The 21024-nt window shown below is 36.3% G+C and overlaps 1 protein-coding gene across 3 annotated transcripts in view; it reads left to right on the plus strand.

Moving 5' to 3' along the window:
- Positions 1–21024, plus strand: part of LOC131693766 (uncharacterized) — a 134142-nt gene that overhangs the window by 88229 nt on the left and 24889 nt on the right. For all 3 annotated transcript variants that reach the window (XM_058981895.1, XM_058981894.1, XM_058981896.1), the window contains exons 3-4: positions 2875–2967; positions 3033–3216. In XM_058981895.1, coding sequence (XP_058837878.1) covers positions 2875–2967; positions 3033–3216 — 277 coding nt within the window. The remainder of the gene's footprint in view (positions 1–2874; positions 2968–3032; positions 3217–21024) is intronic.

Here is a 21024-nt window from a genome sequence, read left to right on the forward strand (position 1 = left end):
TATATATATATATATATATATATATATATATATATATATATATTATATATATATATATATATATATATATATATATATATATATATATATATATATATATATATATATATATATATATATATATATATATATATATATATATATATATATATATATATATATATATATATATATATATATATATATATATATATATATATATATATATATATATATATATATATATATATATATATATATATATATATATATATATATATATATATATATATATATATATATATATATATATATATATATATATATATATATATATATATATATATATATATATATATATATATATATATATATATATATATATATATATATATATATATATATATATATATATATATATATATATATATATATATATATATATATATATATATATATATATATATATATATATATATATATATATATATATATATATATATATATATATATATATATATATATATATATATATATATATATATATATATATATATATATATATATATATATATATATATATATATATATATATATATATATATATATATATATATATATATATATATATATATATATATATATATATATATATATATATATATATATATATATATATATATATATATATATATATATATATATATATATATATATATATTATATATATATATATATATATATATATATATATATATATATATATATATATATATATATATATATATATATATATATATATATATATATATATATATATATATATATATATATATATATATATATATATATATATATATATATTAGGGTGGGGCATTGTTATATGGGAAAACCTAATCATAACCTCATCAACTGAGCACAGCACTTTTTTGGTTCCATTTAGGGTCCCAAACAACTGTGTAAAATTTGGGGTCGATTGGTTTTGACCCGCCCTAATAAACATCTCATGATCCAAGAGCCTAACGACCTGTTCAGGGTATAATCCAAACAATGTGTGGAATCGTTGGATTATATGGGTTAAAGCTCGTGTATAATTTTTTTTATTAGGGCGGCGTAGCGCATTGCGTTTGAAATTTGTATGGAAATTAGTATGGGAAAACCGACTGTTTTGCATTTTCAATTTTACAGACTAAAATTCTTTCTGCGGTATGCCAAACATTGGATAGAAGTGTAGTCTAGGATATGCTGAATAACTTTACCGAAGGATGCATGGTGTTATAATGTCTCTAAAACAAGTAATAGCTGTTCAAAATTCTATAGTTCGAATCAATTGCCAAAAATCGTTCTCTTTGCCAACACTGCGGGTGTACGAATGATATTTCATATAGCATACCAAAATAACAACATATATTTCAGATTTACCACATTGGTATGTTTGGATGAATTATTCAAAAGCCATTGCTCAATTATGCTGAATAACTTTGCCGAAGGATGCATGGTGTTATAATTTCTCCAAAGCAAGTTATAGCTGTTCAAAGTTCGACAGTTCGAATCAATTGCCAATAATCATTTTCTTTGCCAACACTGCGGGTGTGCCAATGATATTTCATATAGCATACCTAAATAACATCTATATATATATATATATATATATATATATATATATATATATATATATATATATATATATATATATATATATATATATATATATATATATATATATATATATATATATATATATATATATATATATATATATATAATATATATATATATATATATATATATATATATATATATTTAAAATTACCACATTGGTATGTTTGGATGAATTATTCAATAGCCATAGCTCAATTTCATGGGCGTAGGTAGTTTCGCAATAGGGCGTAGTGAGGGGTGAGGGGGGGGGGAGGCTCTTACATATGGAAATTTTAACTGATATAACTAAAATATTTTCGAGGTTGAATGGTCAGATAAATTATTTTAAAACAGTTACACAATGCACATCAGTTGATTCAGTCTGCAACTTTACTTCCATTGATATAAGTCAATGCAGAGGGATACAGGATGTTTCGTTTCGTCGTTACTGTTATGCCTAGGACATTGTGCAATATATATATATATATATATATATATATATATATATATATATATATATATATATATATATATATATATATATATATATATATATATATATATATATATATATATATATATATATATATATATATATATATATATATATATATATATATATATATATATATATATATATATATATATATATATATATATATATATATATATATATATATATATATATATATATATATATATATATATATATATATATAGATTTTATTTGGGTATGATATATGAAATATCATTGGCACACCCGCAGTGTTGGCAAAGAAAATGATTATTGGCAATTGATTCGAACTATCGAACTTTGAACAGCTATAACTTGCTTTGGAGAAATTATAACACCATGCATCCTTCGGCAAAGTTGTTCAGCATATCCTGGACTACACTTCTATCTAATTGTTGGCATACTACAGGAAGAATTTTAGTCTGTAAAATTGAAAATGCAAAAAAGTCGGTTTTCCCATACATATTTCAAACGCAATGCGCTACGTTGAGTCAATTGTTTGGGACCCCAAATGGAACCAATATATATATATATATATATATATATATATATATATATATATATATATATATATATATATATATATATATATATATATATATATATATATATATATATATATATATATATATATATATATATATATATATATATATATATATATATATATATATATATATATATATATATATATATATATATATATATATATATATATATATATATGTGTTCTTTTTCAGCTTTATGTACATAGTCCAGAAGAGCTACCATATCTCCTAATGCCCGAATTCAAGCTTCACAAATCAGGAGCACACATGCACTACTCGCTAAATGTAACATAAACTATACTCTGTGTACTATATGTGTTTTCTATCTAGTTATATTTTGCATTCGACAGATAATAGAAGTCTTCAACTATCCTGATATAAAAGAAGAATCGATAGAGAAGAGAGAATGTCAATATCCTTATGAAAACATCACACAGGAGCTACCATATAGCTTTACAAACTGTTTTCTTTACCATAGAGTACGGATGGAACTGGAAGTTTGTAATTGCACTATACCAACATCACCGAAGGAATGTAAGTATGAACTTCTGAAAAGCGATTAAAAATAATTGAATGATTAAATGAAATGGATGACACTAATCATATAAGACGAGTAAAACACAAGTCAAAAGATATGAAAGAGGCTTTGTTTCTCATACTTCGTGAGTGAGTTTACTTTGTAGTTAACCTTCTTTAGGTGTTTACTTTTTGTAACGAATAAGATGTTAGCGGGTCATATTGACCCTGATTTCGAACTCAGTTTTAAGACACATTTTCAACATAATCTATATGAATTGGTACTTAAATTGTTTGTTAAAATGTTTATTTTCAGTTTCTGGTAAATATTACCGTTTTTCACCGTATTGGTCAGTGGGTATCGGTGCCGAATGGGGTCATGTTTGGCCGATTCCGACGGTATACTATTGTACCCCCAGAATCGGCATCGGAATCGTAATCCGGGACATCCAAGATAGATGTCATGTATCATGTACAAATTTAATATATACATTCTCATTTCTGTTTTGTTTGTGTTTATTATTAGTATTCTGTCAATAAACCTGTGATTTATGATGACGGTTCTGCATTCATCTATGGATGCCAAACATGACTCCTTTCGGCACCGATTCCCACTGACCAACCAGTTGAAAAACGGAAATATTTACCAGAAACAGAAAATTGAAACTCCAACAAACAATTTAAGTACCAGTTCATATAGATGTGTTCTAAAACTGAGTTCGAAATCGGGGTTAATATGACCCGCTAACACCTTATTCGTAACTTTTTGGTACAGCCCTTCAGGAATAAGCGAAAATTTTGAACTCTATTGAAAATTGTTGCTCTCCATGAAAGAGGAAATTTGAAGAAATTCTAAATTTCTAGATGCAAAATTTAAAAAGATATCACATTTGGTAAGTTCATTTGGGGTCATATTGACAGTAACACCTAAAGAAGGTTAAGGTTGCGGTCAACAATGACTATTCGACCGAGACTAGAGTGAATAAACGAAATAAACCCAATCAAATAAAGCTGACAGAAGACTACTTCCCCTTCACCAACGTGCAATGAATATTTTATAGACATTGTGGTGTATAGTTGCTTCGCAGCTAGTAAAAATACCACTCAATCGATATAATCGTTTCTACCAGAATTTCGCGTTTTCGAGAGAGGCGAAGCTGCCACTTGCCATTACCACTCATCTACCATACTTATTGCAGCCATAGTGACCACAACCGCTAGTGAACCAGATTAATGTACATTTTTATTTTGTCTGAGAGTTAGTGGAAACTACTATCTATTTATCTTTATGATTAAGTCCAGATCACTGCAGGCTACTAGTTATCCTCCAGAGAGAGAAAAGCACACAAAATTGCAACCTTTAATTCCATTGTTAATATCTAATTGAGCTCCCAAAAGAGATAGATTGGCTCGGCTGGCTCAAGAATTTGACAGTTTCGCTGGCTCAAGATGGCGTCTCCGCATATCTCTTACTAGAGGATAACTGCAGGGTACATAAAAACAAAACAACTCTCACGTGCATTAGCTTCTACTGTATCCCAATCAGTAACTCTGGCAAGGACCATCGGAAATTCCTAGGATAGAAGTGGAGATGTTACACAACATGTAAAATCTTATTGTCAGAGAGAAAAATACGTCGCTAAGTTGTTTACGTCAAAAGTAATTTTTATTTTTTCTAAGTGTGCCTTTCAATACTATGAAGGAATGGTTTGTACCCGACAGTATCCTAGGATGTAATGAACGTATAAAACTACAAGTATTTGAATATTTCATAATTTATATTCATACTCAGTTGCGTTTCGGCTTCGCCTCATCAGAAACCGACACTAACTTATTGTCGGAATAGATTAGCGCCGGCTTGACGCAAATCCCTTAAAACTAAAACACACTCTGTGTTTCAATCGAACGACTGATCAAACGTGATGTCCCGTTCGAGCAGAAGTTCTGTTTATGCCGATGAGACACAGTGAAGCCGAAACTTGTCTTGGCTTAGCAGGCCTATGCGAGAGCACTATGCTATATTTCACCCTAAGGAGGAAAATTTGGTAAAAACCAAAATTTCTCACTAGGGTGAAAATTTGTTGGTAAGACCAGTCTTTGCACTTGAGGTCACAAATCCTTATTTCATACTCAGTTGCGTTTTGGCTTCGCCTCATCAGAAACTGACACTAACTTATTGTCGGAATAGATTAGCGCCGGCTTGACGCAAATCCCTTAAAACTAAAACACACTTTGTGTTTCAATCGAACGACTGATCAAACGTGATGTCCCGTTCAAGCAGAAGTTCTGTTTATGCCGATGAGACACAGTGAAGCCGAAACTTGCCTTGGCTTAGCAGGCCTATGCGAAAGCACTATGCTATATTTCACCATAAGGAGGAAAATTTGGTAAAAACCAAAATTTCTCACGAGGGTCAAAATTTGTTGGTAAAACCAGTCTTTGCACTTGAGGGCACAAATCCTTATATCATACTCAGTTGCGTTTCGGCTTCGCCTCATCAGAAACCGACACTAATAGGTTTTTCGATTGATGGCACTGACACCGTGCCGGTGTTTTGCACTGGCCCAGTGTCAATGGAACACTCCAGTGCAAATCGAGTGCAAGCTTGAATGTGTTCGTGTAGTTACTTGAGCTGTCATTTAACAGCTGATGCTTGTTTGTTTACAAAAAAATGGGTAGGAAACGAACAGTTTGTAAGTTACTATCAATTATTGTTGTTCTAGAGTGGTTCTACCTGCAAATAGCATGGCTACCATAAGCTTTTGCAATCGAGCAGCTTGAAAGAGAATAGTGTCGAAGTTTGAAATTAAAGTTTGTTTTCCAGAAAAAACTGGAAGTGCTCTGAAGCAAGCAAAGAGAAAGTGATTCCTAGAGTTGAGTCTTCCCTTTTCTTCTGGTAACAAACAGCAGTTTTTTTACTCATGTTTTCTCTAGAGAAACTGAAAGCAAGAATCCAGTACTAGGACAAATCTTATCTGTTTTTGGCTACAGTTAAACTGAACTGTAAAACAGTTTCATGGGAAACACGTTACTTGACGCTGTCACTGTTGATTAAAAACTATGTAGTAATAAATAAAATATGTTTGAATGCTCTGGTTGGGACTTTCACCAACATTTCTTCAAGTATTCATAACTGGATAGAGGTTACTCATTTGTATAACTTCTCAAAATGTGCGGATATTCGATTCAAAGTTAGCGAGACCATCTCGCACCGCGCTCCAGAAAGTTTTTTTGATATCTGTTCGGCCATCTATGGAAGCTGTCCTTCAATGTCAGCTTTCTTCTCCGAACAGTCTAGACTCTAGATAAGCCGTGTAGTGTCGGTAGTGGTTGTTTCAACCGGCTAAGAATTACACTACGGACTTCCTGTTCCGGTGGTAAAAACCAGCCAAATCGGGAACCCCAAATCCAGTGTCATCCGACTCGTGCTATGGTTAAAATTTTTGAGGGGGTTTAAAATATTCTCAATGGCGAACGGAACCTGGGAAGAGCCGGGCGAGCACCCCAGCATGCTGCATTACGCAGCGGAACGCTCGTTCAACGCACCAATTTTTTTGCGTCGACGTTCAGCATTATTTTGCCGGATTTTTTAGGGGTTTGCTGAAACTTTCGGCTGATTGTAGTTCGGTGAAGTTTTGCTGGGTTTCGACTATCAAATTTCGTACAGACGAACCTGCCCAGAGGCCGTGTGGCATCCTGCCAAGAATTGAGCCGCTGGGTTTCTGCTCCTACTTCCTAGGAGGCGACTGAAAGCAGGAGTTCCAAAGTCAAGGTGTAGTTCCGTGCCGATGGCTGGATGGTCTAAAATATGCCAGTTGTGCACGGAGTATTTTGGGTTTTGCCCTTACTGTGTTATGCGAATCTCTGACACAGTGGACCATTATTTTCTTCGCAAGTCGTGGGAATCAAATGATCATGTCCCATTTAATCCTGATATGGCGCATTGTGTTAACATCCTAATTCGCTTGGTGTTCTCTAGTTGTTGTGCAATATATTATGGAAATTAAATGTGCAGTTTTGTAACCAACAATGGTTAGAATAGCACAAATCGTTCTCCAGCATAAACGTACATCAATTATGATTCTATCTCGACTTATGCAGGAACGTACAACTTCTATAGCATTGGTTCAAGAACCGTACTTCCATAAAGGAAACTTCTATATTTGAAAGTTACATCACACTGCCTTCGTTGCTTACAACGAGACAGGCATGACAAACCCACGTGAAATACCTCGTGCTTGCATTCTTGCTATTGACGCGTGTCTCATCGGAGCTCACAATTCGCGATGTCTGTGCAATCTGCTTTTTTCAGCGATGCTTTTTTGCATATAAGTCAAACCTGTTCCGGCATCAACACAAGAGGTTTGAAGGACGCATGTGCCAACGGCAGGATTATGCTTTTCTGCTCTACATGCAGGGAAGAGTTGAACGGTCGAAGCATTCGTACTTTCATCGCTGAGACCCAACTCGCACCGCAAACGATTTGCCAACAAAAGTCGAACAACTTTCTAGTGCTGTTATGGCGCTAAGTAAAAAGATCGACAATATGCCTGGATCAGCAGCTCAGTCTGTGTGGACGGCACCGAATACACCTACATGGCCTAGGGGCACTAAACGTTGCCGAATGGAAGAAAAAACGGCTGTTCAGGCCCCGTCCGATTGTGGAACCAATCAGATCGATCTGAGTGATCTCTCAGTACGCTCTTTTATTACCAACGTTGACAAATTTTGGCTATACTTTTCTGAATTCAACCAACTAGTCAAGGACGGTGACGTGCAGAAAACTATATCCCGTTGTTTGAATGTACCTGAACCTAGGGGCAGATCACTTGTGATGCATTTTTAAAAATCAGCGCTGAAATCGCGATCTTCGTTATTATAATTAGATTTTCGTTTATTCATCAAGACTATGTGTTGTCAGATGAATTATATATATATATATATATATATATATATATATATATATATATATATATATATATATATATATATATATATATATATATATATATATATATATATATATATATATATATATATATATATATATATATATATATATATATATATATATATATATATATATATATATATATATATAGATAGATATAGATAGATAGATAGATAGATAGATAAATGGATAATAAAAATAACTGGCTAATACACATCGTGCGTTGCTGCGACTTTCAACGAAATAGGAGAAAAACAGAATTTGTTCCGAAGCGCCATCTGTCGGGCAGATAATCCCAAATTAATATCACACAAACACGCTCCAGAGCAAACGCCTACTATGTATAAATTTTGACTGCAATCTGTTAAGCCGTTTGGGAGTCCATAAATCATATACATACAATCATGGACTTATATATATTGTTTAGCATATCTACCGTATCCTTCTGATGATTTGAAAAGTATTGTATATTACTGTAGCAGAAATGGGCTTCTGCTCATTATGGGCAGTGCAGTGATGCAAATGCTCATCACATCGTTTGGGGCAGACATAAATCTGAGAGGCTCTGAAGTGATGGAGTACATAAGTAGCACAAATCTACATAGTCTGAATGTGGGACCAACTTTTGCGAGGTCTGGGAGAGATGAGGTGTTGTACATAACGCTTTGCTCTGCATTTTTGTATGAGCTGAGAATTTGGCAGGTTCCAAATGAAACTGAACCGTCTATCCGATCATAAATATATATTTTTCGATCTACTTGATGTCAGCCTCAGTATCTCGTAATCCTACAAATTGGGCCCTCTTTTTGGAAAACTTGGCGACTAAATTTCATGAATATTATCCAACAATTAGTAACCTAGACGACTTGGATGACGTCGTGAATACGACAAAATCATTCATAGTAGCAACCTACGAAGAAACTTGACCACTTCGTACTGTTAAATCGACGGTGGAGGGCTGAGCTTGAAAGAACGAAGAAGCAAATGAGAAGAGCTTGGTACTGGCGTCAGCGTGTTGACTCCAGGGCTTTCAGGCCATCGCGTAGTGCATATAAGAAATGTCTTAGACCTGCAGAGCGGGCTGGCTGGCAAAACCTATGCACTAATGTCTCTAGTCTGAACGAGGCTAACAGGTTAAATAAAAGTCTCTCGAAATCGAAAGATTTTCAGAAGAACTCCTTAAGAACCAAAGATGGTGTTTATGTGACGGACGAAAAAGATGTTCTTAATTGTCTCTTCGATGCACAGATTTTCAGGTTGTATCGATCCGAAGCTGAATAATGTTCACAGATCTCATTCTGGTGATTCGGACTCGTGGGCGTTAGCACGCACATTGGTTTCCACTGAATCGGTCAAGCGGGCAGTATCAGCTTAAGTTCTTTTCTTCTAAAAGCTTTGAAACCGATTTGAAATGCAACTTGCATATCAGTGCGGGAAATCCACGATTACTCTTCTTCATGCTGTTGTTTACAGCATTGAGAAGACCTTCTCGCTCAAGCAATCTAGCTTGGGTGTGTTCCTAGATATTGAAGGTGCTTTTGTCATTGTGTACTTCCAGTCTATTCTAGAAGCGACTCGCGGTCATGGGGTATCTGTATGTATCTCATCCAATCTATCTAATCCAATTGTCATCCAAAAACTCTGCGGAGGTAAAGACTTATGGTCTATAAGCGTAATACACAATATAAGAGAAACTACCGTCAAGATCATATAATTTCGAAGCCGTTAACATCGAAGGTTTAGTATCTTCGGAGAACTTTTGTATATGGATAACGGCCCAGCCCGGAAAAAGAAAACTTTGATATCCTAATTACACATAACAGATCAACCTTTCAATCACAATGAAGGACCCCAAGAACTTGTTGCGGAACGGGAATGTGTTAACAGCTCGTACAGGAGCAACTACCAGGTGGAAGGGGCATGTTGAGTTGGTATTGAATGGACAAACGAGTGGAGAAGGCACAAACAGAATGGGATTTGGAAATGATGGACAAGCTGTGGATGTGAAGTGCGAAAGGCCATTCAAGAGTTGAAAAATGGCAAGGCCACTGGGAAGGATGAACTACCGGCTGAACTTCTAGAACTCGGTAGTGATTGGCTGTAATAAGTAATGGGTGGAAAAAGAAATGGCTTTGGTTGGATGCCGCCATGCAATACTCTCACGTATTCTGATTAGCAGGCTGCACCCGTTGGCTGAATCCTTTGTGGGCGTATATCAACGAGAGTTCCGAAAAGAACGATTAACGACGGATCAAATAACTTCCGCTCCTTCAAGACGATGTCCATGTTGGCCAAATACTTTTTGACCATCTGGCCGATCGCACCAACTTGTTAATGTTTATTGGACCACCATAGTCCAAAAATACCGGAGTTATTCCGCATTGCGTTGGGGTTAGTCGATTTTGTCATTTGGGTTTTTTTATTAATAACATAGAAGTTTTCTATGAGATTAAAATGTTTCAAAACTTGTAGGATTTACTAAAGCACAACATATTGATGTATTTTGAGGAAGACTATGTGCAAGAACCAAATCTGTCATTTTCAGATTACAAGTGACCTTCTAGGATCATATTCCGGATTCACCGAAACTGACCATCGCGACCAAATGGCCTCAAAACTTGCATTGAATGCCTTCAACTACCTTGTGAAGCTTAGTAGATGTTTTTTGATAGGTCGCATGATGAAGGTTTGCTATTTGATAAAAGCGACCCTCTTGGACCATATTCCGGATTCACCGAAACTGACCATCTCGGCCAAATAGCCTCCCAACTTACATGTAATGCCTTCAACTATCTTGTGTAGCTCAATAGATATTCTGGCTACGTCGCATGATGAAGATTTGCGATTTAATAAAAGCGTCCATCTGAGACCAAAATCTGGATTCACCGGAGAACTGGTCAAGTGTACTTGTTGTTTGAAAACGTTATATTTGGTTTTGGGACATAGTCTTCTGCCACTTACATTGGAGTCATTTTTACAATGGACCCAATGAACATTCATTATTGACCTCTTGTGGCTAGTTCCAGAGCCCTCGGGGAAGATTGGCCAAACCTCAAATTATTAGTATGGTGGGCTTTATTAAATTTTAAAATAGTTTAAGTTCATTCTCATAGAAAGTTTCCATGCTATTAATAGAAAAACTCCAAATGGCAAAACCAAATTGCTCCAATGCAATCCGGAATAACTCCGGTGTTTTAGATCACGGTAGTCCGGTCTCCATTGGTATGAACTACAATAAAACACAGTTCTTTTGGCGTATGAACCATCCAGATTGGTTAACTCTGTCAAGTGATATAAATTTCGATTGTGAACTGCTTGCAAAAAAACTCTGGAACAACCTTCGCCGAGAAGGAATCCACAATAACAAAATACTGATCCTGCGGACGTAAGTATCAGCATCCACCAACTCAACGACTTCTTCACTAACGAGCACCTCCAGCTGCGTACACGAACAATACGCCGAAGTGATTTGCCAGCAAGAGCGCTTCCGGACTTCATCAATAGTGGATTTCGCTTTGAACACACGAATTCGATCAATGTGTGTAAGAAGATATACGAAATTACAACATGCGCAACAGGAATCGACGACATACCTATCTCATTTATCAAGCTATTAGGCCCTCACATCCTTCCGAACCTCGTTCACCTCTTTAATGCGATCATCGATAGTCGCAGATTACCGAAAATTGGAAAAAGGCCATCATAACGCCGATTCCAAAATCTGCCAATCCTTTCGAGCCAAAAGACTATCGACCAATTAGTGTCCTCCCAGCTATCTCTAAAATAATCGAGAAAATTCTGCTCGACCAGATCTCTAGCTATCTGGACAATCATCAACTATGGCTGCTTGCCAAACATCAATCAGGATATCGAAAACGTCATAGTACCACCACCACCCTCACAAAAGTCGTACACGATATCTATACCAACCTAGCCGAAGGTAACTGTACTGTGATGGTTCTTGTCGACCTGTCGCTTGCTTTCAACTGCGTATCAATCACCGGATACTCCGCAAAAAGCTAGAGGAAGAGTTTGGTTTCTATGCTGATGCATGCGACTTGTTAACATCATACCTGAAGCACCGTACTCAGCTTGTCAAAGTAGATGGGAAGAAGTCAGCGGAGAGAGTACTTACAGATGGAACTCCCCAAGGATCCTGCCTCAGTGCACTGTTATTTTCCCTATATATTAATAGCATGCCTGAAATTCTCTCTGCAAATACCACCTGTACGCCGATGACAGGCAAATCTACATTTCCGGCCCGGTGTAAAATGTAGAAAATATGATCAATATATTAAATGTTGATCTCAACGCAATCGAACAGTGAACAGCGGGCAACAAACTTCTCCCTAACCCACAAAAACTCAGGCTATAATCTTCTGCAGCATAACACCCCTATCTCATTTTGCGGAGATTACCCCGCTGTCCAAAGAAGTCGCCAATCTAGAGTTAAAAATGGACTGCAACTTAAAATTGGCGCCACAGGTGAATAATATCACAAAGAAAGTATTCGACACATTATGGACTTTCCGACGCTTCGCATTTGTCCTTTCGACACCCACACGCAGGAAGCTGATTCGGAGCAGTCATCGTACCTTATCTCACATACGGTGACACGGTATATGTTCCAGGTTTATCAAATCAGCTATAAGAACAACTACTAAGATGCTTTAAAGCATGAGTTCGTTTGTGTATAACATCCGGAAAAGGGAGTCTTCAGCAGCTGTCCGTAATACAATTCTAGGGCGGAACCTGATGCAGCACTACCAGTTCCGCATCAACTGCTTCATGCATAGTGGGTTTCACGAATCGCACCCCGGATATATCCTGGAACATCATCAGAAAAGTTTCTTGGAGCACACAAGCTCATTCCACATCCCAACGAACACTACCAGCAGTAGAAAAAGTGTGCTGATTTACGAAGCCCTTAGCTGGAATGCGCTTCCAATTGAAACCGACAATCACCAGCTTCAAGGAATCACTAAACGAGATCTGAAAAGGCTATCAAAAACCAGAACTTATTGACGTGCATATTAATCCTTCCATTTGTTATAAATTGCACTGGAATTGCACTTTTTTATTGCAGTTCCGATCAATGGAACATGGTGTCGGTGTTTTGACAACACTTCTGCAAGAAAAGTGCAATTTCAGTGCAGAAAACTCCACCAGTTCCTTCAATCGAAAACTCTATTAGCAAAAAGGCAATGGAGATTGTATCACAGACTAACAGACATAACACTATGAGTGAATTCCCTCAAAAAACATCGATCCGACAATTTTCCCAGAACACTAGCTCCACCTTTTATTCACAGTCCCAATCACTCATTTACTGGTGGGTTACCCCTCAGGTTTGGGAACAATTTTTCACTAGTGGTCTATACCCCATATGCTTGTTCTTATGTCAGTGGCGCCATAATTTCAAATGTGGCCACAGTCCCAACTACAAATATTTTTTAAAATGACCGTTAAAGCGGACGAAGCTTTGTTTTTGAGTGTTATGTCTGTTAGTCTGTGATTGTATTATCTCACTTCGTTCCCATACCACGTCTCGTAAACAGACCCATGCCAACGAATCTACACTCTCGCAACACGGATAGGCAGCATCAAATTCAACTCGCAATTTCCCTCTAGAGCACGCATACATACAGCCGGTGCGTAACCCACCAAGAGTCTGCGAAAATGCGATAGAGATTCTATTCTCTCGTTTTTTCCATATACCACGTCTGATAAATAAACGGAGCCCATGCCAACGAGTCCACACTTTCGCAACACGGAGGCAAAAGCAAATCCAACTTCAATTGACTTATTTGTCGTCTATGAGAAAATTCTACCCAATGTAACCTCAATCTCTCACGAACACAACTGCACGTGGATTAGTTCATTTGTACTGTGTAAGTGGTACCGGATTCCAAGCGAGTAGCATTGCGAAACAAAAATAGATCATATTTTTCGCTTCAACAACGCTTTAATTCCAACAGTCTCAGTAAAATGCTGTAGAATATGTCAATTCAATGGCTAATTAACTCTAGTAATATACTAGTTTAACATTTCGTAACCCTCTCTAAGGTATTACACTTACATTTCTTGACCCTCTCAGGGAACATTACTAATTGCCCTCTCAGAGGCATTATTCTTAGAAAAGCCCTCTCGGGGGCAGTACCTCAAACACCCTCTCAGAGGAATAACGCAATAAATTCCTTCCCGGAGGTTAAACTTTCAATGCCCTCTCGGAGGCCTATACTTGAGATACCCTCTCGGGGGCAGTACTTCAGACGCCCTCTCAGGGGGAATAACAATAAATACCTTCTCGGATGTTAAACTTTCAATGCCCTCTCAGAGGCTTACACTTTTGGTAACCCTCTTGGGGGAATTTTACTATTCACAAACTTACTTGTTTACCGAACTGCGCCATTGTCGTGTCCGGACGAACGGCTGACAAACTACCACGTTCAACTTCCACGTTCAAAGTCAATCACACAACTGACGAACTTTTTCTTACTCGTTTGATTCTATCCTTCTCTCCAATATATTCTCTCCGCGCCGCCAATTTTATTTGATTATTCCTCTATATCTCTCCATCTCAGTCCCTACACTACACTAGATTCATAGAACATACCAGTATTACATCCAATCGAGCACCGTTCATCTATCGCCTTTGCTTGTATGGCCGAAGTGCCGCATGACATCGCTACTTCTTCTGAATGACACGGTACTGCTCCATCCTCTGCTACTCTCTCCACAACTCGTCGCTGTTCAGCTGCATCAACTCGCCTAAAACGGCGACTCGGCTCTCCATCACGCACTGAAGACTGCCGCTTCCGCTTGCGGTAGTTCGCCATATATTTCGACAGCAAATTCCGAGATCGCGCCATGATTCACCTTTGCAAACTTATTCCAAAATCGGATAACTATTAAGCCGTGTACGATATTTTATATATTTAGCTAGAAAAAACAACCATAAGTAAAGGCGTGGCTTACGCCACAAACTTTTATGACTGGTTCCCGCTCATTTCATTCCAGCCGCAAACCTGATGAACTGAATATTTGGTATATCTTTCGTTATGCGCTGTATTCGTTGCAATGCTCTCGAATTTTGTTACAATACGAGAAAATTACGACAAATCTTCATCAAAATGGTTAGATTGATGTCGTCCATAGAAAAAGTCAAATTTTTCATTCGGTTTTCAAAAATGTTGTGGCAGTCAATTTTAACCTTTTTCTTGGCTGTAAAACTTGCCGCTAATATCTCTGATATGAATTCTATTTTCTAATCCGTTTCACTACCTTTCATATACCTCGTACAGGCACCTTAGGAGACAAGTGTGAATTCTTACATACTTAATTTTTACTAACGTGATTTTAATTTGTTTCCTTCGTCACGCAAATGTGAATTCTCATTTTGAAAATATATGAAATAAGATTAGTGTCCGTAATTGCATCGGATCAGAAAGCTTTGTTTAGTTTTTGTCGTTTCCAATGGCAGTGCACCGGTGTAGTGAATTCGACTGGTTCTACACTTTTGAGAAGAAATGCCAATGGAATATATCCCGTTTTTACACTTCTGCGCGAAAGTACAAAACTGATTCATCCGGACACGACACGGTGCACTGAGCTGCCCCAGTGCATTTCAAATGAAACGAAATAGCTCGACTATAAAACACAAATCTCTGGCGAAAGGCGCTTCACAATTGTCGCCTTGCTTTCTCTAGCATATAGATGCTAGTAAACGCAGTCGAGTGAGAAAAAAAGTTGTTTCGCTGGAGAAAAAAGTTGTTTCGCTGGTAAACGAAAATTCGAAAAAGGACAGGGATAGCGATTTTTCATACCGGTGTCTAAAACAAATAACCAAACAGCTAGAACCTCACTGGTTTATTGGAGGGCCATTGCAGCTGAAAGGAAAGCTTGCTGATCAGCAACTCAGTCCTGCCTTGTTATTGACTGATGTGAACCGACCTAGGTAGTTCTACGCACCGGTTTTGCACTCTAGCAGAAGAAACACATCTAGTGGCCGCTCTTCTACTAGAAAATGGAACTACCAGCGCACACTGCCCCAGGCGTTTTTCAATCCACATGAGATTGGTGACGCTTTCCATGCTGCAACTGCTCTGTCCTGTTCTCTGCTCCTGTTTTGCTCTGCTGCCGTTTCTATCTGGAACAGGTAATCGAATGACGAAAAATGCAAACAGATCATGTCTTATATTCGTTGCATAGTTTAAACTTCACAAAAAGGTGGGGCTAACAAGGCAATTAAATGCAAGCTGCACGGATCGAATAGTACTGGTCAATCATATAACAGATGATAATTGATTTCTGAAAATCACTTTTTCTTTATTTACATAAGTTTTACATACTTACAATTCCAACAGAAGATTTTTTATCATTTTTCTGAATGATTAGTGCAAACATAATGTAATTCCGTTCAGTACAAAAAACAGACTTCCCAAACGAACATCGAACACCATGTTCGCTCTAGTTCTGTGCTCATCTTAAACCCACAATTCGTGTGCAAACTCGCTAATGCGTACCAAAACACGATTACATGTTCATCTGCACAACCGAACCCCATGTGCGTACGCGGGGTTCGTACACGCAGGTTCTTGGCACTAGTTTTCTCTTTCTATCACTCATCATCACTATTGTTGACTCATTCTGTTTTGTGTGTGCCTTTCTTGTGTACGCACACGGTGCGTACACGGTGTTTAAACCTAAATTTGCACATCGTTCGCTTGGGAACGGTGTTCGAGGCGAACCTGTACACAAAGGCAAAGCAAGTTTGAGGTTGAACGTGTGCATCAAATTTTGCACATCGGTGCAAACTTATCGATGTTCATGGGAAGACTGACAAAAATGTAGTGGCAGTCAATTTTAACCTTTTTCTTGGCTGTAAAACTTGCCGCTAATTTCTCTGATATGAATTCTTTTCTGATCCGTTTCACTACCGTGTACCAACATTATTTCATATACCTCGTACAGGCACCGTGCGAGACAAGTGTGAATTCTTACATACTTAATATTTACTAACGTGATTTTAAAATTTTTTTCCTTCGTCACGCAAATGTGAATTCTCATTTTGAAAATATACGAAATAACATTAGTGTCCATGCACGGAATTGCATCGAATCAGAAAGGTTTGTTTAGTTTTTTTCCGTTTCCGATGGCAATGCAGCGGTGTAGTGAATTCAACTGGTTCTACACTTTTGAGCTGAAATGCCAATGGAATATATCACGTTTTCACACTTCTGCGCGAAAGTACAAAACTGATTCATCCGGACACGACACGGTGCACTGAGCTACCCCGGTGCACTTCAAATGAAACGAAATAGCTCGACTATAAAACACAAATCTATGGGGAAAGGAGCTTCACGATTGTCGCTTTGCTTTCTCTAGCATATAGATGCTAGCAAACGCTAGCAACGCAGTCGTTCCACCCTACCTTTTGCTTCCTCTGAAATTTTGAAAAGAAATCACTATATAGAAACGATAGATGTATCCACCACAAAGAGAATGTAAAAAGCCGGTGAGAAAAAAGTTGTTTCGCTGGTTAACGAAAATTTCAATTATAACTCTTATTAGAAATTTTTTGATGTCTTAAAAAGGACAGAGATAGCGATTTTTCATACCGGTGTCTAAAACAAACAGCGATGCCAGATTTACAGACATGTCTGTATTTTTTGCAGTAGTATACCATTCTCCTAGTTCAAGCGATCGACGGTTTTTAGAAATTTTAGAAAACTGGTGGGAGAATTTCGTTGACTTAAGTAAACTTAATGTAATTTCGGGCGATTTCAATATTGATTGGCTCAATGATCAAAATTCGAATCAGTTGAAGCAGTTGGCAGAGTTTTTCAATTTCAAGCAAACGGTTAGTGAGTTTACAAGAATTTCCAGACACAGTAGAACATTGATAGATCACGTATATTCCAATTTTTCTTTATTTATGTAAGTCAAACATACTTACAATTCTAATAGAAGATTTTTTATCATCTTTCTGAATGATTAGTGCAATTAGTGCATAATGTAATTCCGTTCAGTACAATGGAAGTAATTAACTTTCAAAAACACTACCTGCTGTTTCTTGCGTAATTTTGAAAAGGGGCCCCTGTCGAGGGGAACGACACGCCGTGATTTGTTGATGAAATAAACTTATAATTTGAAATTCTGATTAGATTTATAAAAATTGGCATTGCTTAGATCAAAATGGATTCGAATTTTCGACATTACTTGATAATGGTTTGGAATGGCCGAGGATAGTTTGAAATGTGTCACAAAAAATAAATTGAATTGCTCGAATTTCACGTTTTGACAGTTTCAGTGCTCGATAAAATCAAAACAAAACAATGCCAGCAGCATAACTACAGGAACAAATCAAAACAGAAACATAAATTTTGTTGCCAGAATTATTGAAAGTTTCGAAAATAGAGCATGCAGAGTTGCCAGTTACATCAAATTGATCGGAATTCGAGCAAAATTGGATTGAGATTGGATAAATTTATTGAATTTTTTTCAAATATTTTAGCAATACTTGATGTGATAGAAAATTGTTTAAATTTTTTAAAATTTCCGAAAAAAATGAAAATTTATGCCAAATCGAACGGAATATAACAATTATTCTGAAGTGACGTTCCCCTCGGCCCCTGTATAGAAATGTTAGTCGTAGTCACGGCAAAATTTCAGTTCTTCCACGAGAATCTAAAATACATTTTTCAATGAAATGTTCAATTTTACGATAATATACAATGAAATTAGAATAAAATGTTTAAGTTGAATGTACTTACATCGAATGGTAACTAAAAAAATAAAATTGTTCTATAAATTGCAAAGTTATTGCCGTGTTAACATGAAAATGGCTTTTTTTCATGACGTCGGGTACATCTAGGAATTTCAATGCAGAACAATCATTGAAACTATGTCAATTTATGCTTTGCACGATTTGAATTAACTTCGAAGTGTGGTCACGACACCCCTGTTTATACATTACCAACCCAAATTTTTACTGTTGCTATCGATTACGGAAAATATTCAAACTTATTCTTTATTTTATGCTAGTGCCCTGAAAAGGACTGATACAAATGGAATAATTAATCAACGTGCCGCCGCTACACTTTCAGAAGAGGTAGATTTGTTAACTAGCAGAGCACAAGAAAATTGAGCAGCAGCTTTCCATTATTAACCCGCACGGAGTAAACAAATAAATCATCAGCTGCTTTTCTGCTAAGCCACAAACGTAGAACAATTTGATTATGCTGCCGAAATTCGATTACGGGTTCTTCCTACAGCCTCCCTGAAATTTGCAGCCACACATTGCTACTATGGTGGACGATAAACGAATGACAGCACATAAAAAAAGTCGCCACTTATATTTATAAAATTTCCGCCGTCTTCTAGATGAGTTTTATCCAATCAAAGAGCGCTGCGGAATGGTTTTAATAAATGCGTATTTTTCTTCATTTACATAATTACATAACATAATATTTTACATAATAAATCTAATAGAAGATTCTTAAACATTTTCTGAATGATTAGTGCAAACATATTGTAATTCCGTTCAGTACAACGGAAGGTATTAACTTTCAAAAACACGTCCTTCTGTTTCTTGCGAAATTTTGAAAGGGGCCCCTGTATAGAAACGTTAGTCGTAGTCACGACAAAACATCGAAGGATCATGAAAACGCGACGCGAGACAGAACACAAAACTTATTTTTCTAACAAACGAAAAAAATGATTTAAAATTTACCTTTCTGACGACCGTTTTCGAGCTCGATGTTGCCTATTGGCGATTTGCGGCAAAACCAAAATTAGTTATGCGACACCTATGATTCAGCTCATGAACTGGTAAAGTGATACAGTTTGCTTTTGTTCACCCGCAAGTGAGTCGTAGCTTACAACAAAAACTTCATTATCTTCTCGGAAAAAGCTTACAACTGCCAAAATATGAATGAAACGAGTAAGAAATTTAGTTTTATTTGCGATTATTCTGAAATTACAGCCATTTGCAACTATTTGGCTCATACATTTCTTCGAAATGTATTCGGGGTATTATTGTGGTTATCAAAAATCGTTCCATAAATAAAGTTCCAACTTGAAACCGAGACCCAATCATTACCAATGTCAAACTCCTTCATATTTTGGACTATGTAGGAGATTCAGTGAAGACTATCAGAGAGAAGGATCGGCTGTGTATGATACAAAGCTGACACTTTCCTATTAACCAGATATATTCTTTCCTCGCGTGATCCGGAGAGTTGCATGAATTTACACCATCTCATGAAGGTTTAGCTTAACTTAGGAGGAACTGGAAATGATGTTGCGGCGGCTACGATGCTCAACAAATTTCATTTTGGAGCAGCACACATATAGCTCTGCGAATAATATTAGAAACCACTATGTTTTACAACCTTTTCGCAAGATGTTTACTCATCATCTTATAAAATGATGGTTTTCCATCATTTTCATAAACAATTATCAACAAATTGATCGGTGATTTGGTGTTTAAAAGTTATTTTTTTACCAATGTTTACAGAAAATATATGCACTATGACAGAACAGAATCAAATCAGCAACACTTTGCTTCCAGCGCTATCTGTGAGCGGTTTCAACGTAGAATCGCCAATTGACATAATGATGTCGAAACCGATCTACAAAATGGTAAATTATAAATCCTTTTATCATTTAAAAACAATAGGGGTAGTATCCTGTGCTGCGTCACGTTTTCGTTAGCACAGGCCCCCAAAAATTAGTGACATCGAAGGATCTCAACTGGCGCGTATAACGTACTATCTCAATCTAAAAATAAATTATTTATGTACTACCACAGATAACAGACATTTAGGCTAAAATAAAATTTGCTTAAAAACCTGTGTAAATTTTCAAATTAA

This window comes from Topomyia yanbarensis, chromosome 3 (assembly GCF_030247195.1).
Source record: "Topomyia yanbarensis strain Yona2022 chromosome 3, ASM3024719v1, whole genome shotgun sequence".
In the NCBI taxonomy this organism is placed as follows: domain Eukaryota; kingdom Metazoa; phylum Arthropoda; class Insecta; order Diptera; family Culicidae; genus Topomyia; species Topomyia yanbarensis.